This window comes from Octopus bimaculoides, chromosome 2 (assembly GCF_001194135.2).
Source record: "Octopus bimaculoides isolate UCB-OBI-ISO-001 chromosome 2, ASM119413v2, whole genome shotgun sequence".
Lineage (NCBI taxonomy): Eukaryota > Metazoa > Mollusca > Cephalopoda > Octopoda > Octopodidae > Octopus > Octopus bimaculoides.
Genome location: NC_068982.1, coordinates 188,853,284 through 188,856,681, shown reverse-complemented (window position 1 = coordinate 188,856,681; position 3,398 = coordinate 188,853,284). Strand labels below are relative to the sequence as shown.

Genomic DNA, 3,398 nt, shown 5'->3' with positions numbered 1-3,398 from the left:
AGGGGGCACTGATATAAGCAGGTGACACTGATATAGTCAGGGGTCACTGGTATAGGCAGAGGGCACTGATATAGTCGGGTGGGGGCACTGGTATAGTCAGGGGACCTGGGTTCAAATTCAGCTTAGGTCAATTATGCCTTTCATCCCCCTGGGCTTGGTAAAATAAAGTACTGGTCAAATACTTGTCCCCCTCTCCTCAAAATTGCTGACCTTGTGCCAAAATTAGAAGCAATTGTTGTTATTATAAATTTGTTTTTGTTTTTGTTGCAGGAAGTGATCTTATTGACTGGTTGATGAAGAAACTTGATATCACAGAACTCAATGAAGTCTATCATTTAGCCAGCCTCCTCTGTCACTATGGATATATTTTCCCAATCACTGATACAAAATCGTTGAGTGTCAAAGAAGATGGATCCTTATACCGCTTTCAGGTAACATTTGCATCAATATATATACATGTGTGTGTGTGTTGTTTTAACCTTTTGGTAATGATATTTCTAATTAAACAAAGCAGCAAGCTGGCAGAATCATTAACATGTCAGGCAAAACGCTTAGCAGTATTTTGCCTGTCACTATGTTCTGAGTTCAAATGCTGACAAGATCAACTTTATTTTTTATCCTTTTGGGGTCAGTAAAATAAGTACCAGTTATGCACTGAGGGTCTATGTAATTGACTACACTCCTCGACCAAAGTTTCAGGCCTTATCCCTAAAATAAAAGGGATTATTGTTATTATTCTCATTAAGATAAGCTATTATTAACCCACCCCTTAAATTACTGGCCTTGTGCCAAAATGTGAAGCCAATATTTCTAATTAAACTCCATCATCATCATCATTTGACATCCGTTTTCCATGCTGGTATGGGTTGGATGATTTGACCAGATCCAACAAGCTGTAGAATTGCATTAAGCTCCAATGTCAGAATTTTGCACTGTTTCTATGGCTTGGTGCCTTTCCTATGCCATCCACTTGACAGAATGTACTTATTTTTTTTTATGTTTTGTTTATTTTATTTCATGGCACTGTGCTGGTGCCACATCATCAAAAGCATCCACCCAGTACCCTCTGTAAAATGGTTGGCATTAAGAAGGGCATCCAGCCGTAGAAATCACAGCAAAGCAGACATTGAAGCATGATGCAACCCTCTGACCTGACAGATCTTCTCAAATCGTTCAACCGATGCCAGGATGGGAAATAGGCATCAAATGAAGATGATGATGATGAAGATGATGATGATGATGATGATGATGATGATGAGTTTAAAATGGGCAGCTTTGTATTACAAAACCCAGATTCTAGTCGCATTTGGGTTGCCATGTAAAGGGTTCTAAAAAGCTTCTATTTTTTTTACTTGTTTCAGTAATTAAACTGTGGCCATGCTGGGGCACTGCCTTGAAGAATGTTTTCAGTTGAATGAATCAACCCTAGTACTTCCTTTCTCTTTTTTTTTTTTATTGTATCAGTCTCTTTTTGAACTGCTAAGCTATAGGGATGTAAATATACCAACACTGGTTGTCAAGTGGTTGTGGGAGACAAAGACACACAAAGATGCGTGTATGCACACACATGTATATGATGGGCCTCTTTCAGTCTCCATCTACCAAAATCCACTCACAAGGTTTTGGCCAACCCAAGGCCATAGTGGAAGACACTTGCCCAAAGTGTCATGAAGTGTGATTGAACCCAGAACCATGCAGTTGAGAAGCAAACTTTTTACTACAAAGCCACGCCTGTCAAAGTAAACACCATTATGTGTGCATTCATTCTAAATTTGTAATACATCCATTGGAGTTAACTTGTCTTTCGTAGGTTCAATGACGTAAATATCGAGAACATATCAGAGACAGTCTGATTGATTTTATTCCACTTCAATTCTAAAAAAATTGAACTCTGTCTAGCTATAACAGATCAATAGGCATTTTATCTGCAGTCCAGATATACAGCATGGCAAGAAGTTTGCTTCCCAACCATGTGGTTCTGGGTTCAGTCCCACTGCACAGCTCCTTGGACAAGTGTCTTCTACTATAGCCTTGGGTCAACCAAAGGCTTGTGCCTGGATTTGGTAGACAGAAACTGAAAGAAGCCCGTTGTATCATCATCATCATCATCGTTTAACGTCCGCTTTCCATGCTAGCATGGGTTGGACGATTTGACTGAGGACTGGTGCAACCGGATGGCTACACCAGGCTCCAATCTAATTTGGCAGAGTTTCTACAGCTGGATGCCCTTCCTAACGCCAACCACTCAGAGAGTGTAGTGGGTGCTTTTACGTGTCACCCGCACGAAAACAGCCACGCTCGAAATGGTGTCTTTTATGTGCCACCTGCACAAGAGCCAGTCCAGGGGCACTGGCAACGATCTCGCTCGAAAACCCTACAAGGCCAGTCAGGCGGTACTGGCAACGGTCACGCTCAGGATGGTACATCTTATGTGCCACCCGCACAAGAGCCAGTCCAGGGGCACTGGCAACGATCTCACTTGGCTTGCCGGGTCTTATATATATATGCGTGTGTTGGTGTGCTTACGTCCCTGTAACTCAGCAGTTTGGCAAAAGAGACTGATAGAATAAGTATTAGGCTTGGCAGTGCTCCAGTATGGCCGCTGTCAAATGACTAAAGCAAATAAAAGAATGTGTGTGTGTGTGTGTGTGTGTGTCTATCTTCGTCCCTCCACCACCACTGCTTCACAGCTGGTGTTGATGTGTTCACATCTCTGTAGCTTAGCAGAAAACACTTGCCTAAGGGGCTGCTCAGTGGCACAGATCCTGAAATCATGCAGTTGGAAAGCAAGCTTCTCATTTAGGAATGAGGACCCAGGTTCAAAATTTCCCCAAGCCACCTGATGAAGGCTGGAGGGTATATCAGCCGAAATGTTACGTTAACAACAAACAAGATGAGGACAAATATCCATCAATAATAAATAATGTGTATGTATGTATATATATATATATGTGTGTGTGTGTGTGTGTGCACACATACATATATGTATTGTGTGTGTTTGTGTCTCTTTGCCTGGAGATTGTGTGAGGGTTGTAAATAAGTGTTATTGTCATAAAAGCGGTGTCCTTTGTTTGTATGAAAAACATGTGAGGCCCATGGGGGAAATATTACCTTCCTTGGAAACAGGTGAGGGTCAGTATGTTTTTGTATCTGTGTTTATGTCCCCTGTAATTTAGCAGTTCAGCAAAAGAGACCAATAGAATAAGTACGAGGTTTAAAGAAAACTGCTGGAGTCAATTCGTTCGACTAAACATGCTTCAATGCGGTGCCCCAGCATGGCCGCAGTCTAATGACTGAAACCAGTAAAAGATATATATATTATCATCATCATCATCATCATTTAACATCCGTTGTCCATGCTGGCATGGGTTGGACAGTTTGACAGGAGCTAGTAAGTC

At 41.6% G+C, this 3,398-nt stretch overlaps 1 protein-coding gene across 1 annotated transcript in view; it reads left to right on the top strand.

The window, feature by feature from the left end:
* The window catches only part of LOC106880410 (regulator of G-protein signaling egl-10), a 147,022-nt gene that overhangs the window by 134,012 nt on the left and 9,612 nt on the right, over positions 1-3,398 (top strand). The window contains exon 3 of the mRNA XM_014930326.2: positions 271-431. Coding sequence (XP_014785812.2) covers positions 271-431 — 161 coding nt within the window. The remainder of the gene's footprint in view (positions 1-270; positions 432-3,398) is intronic.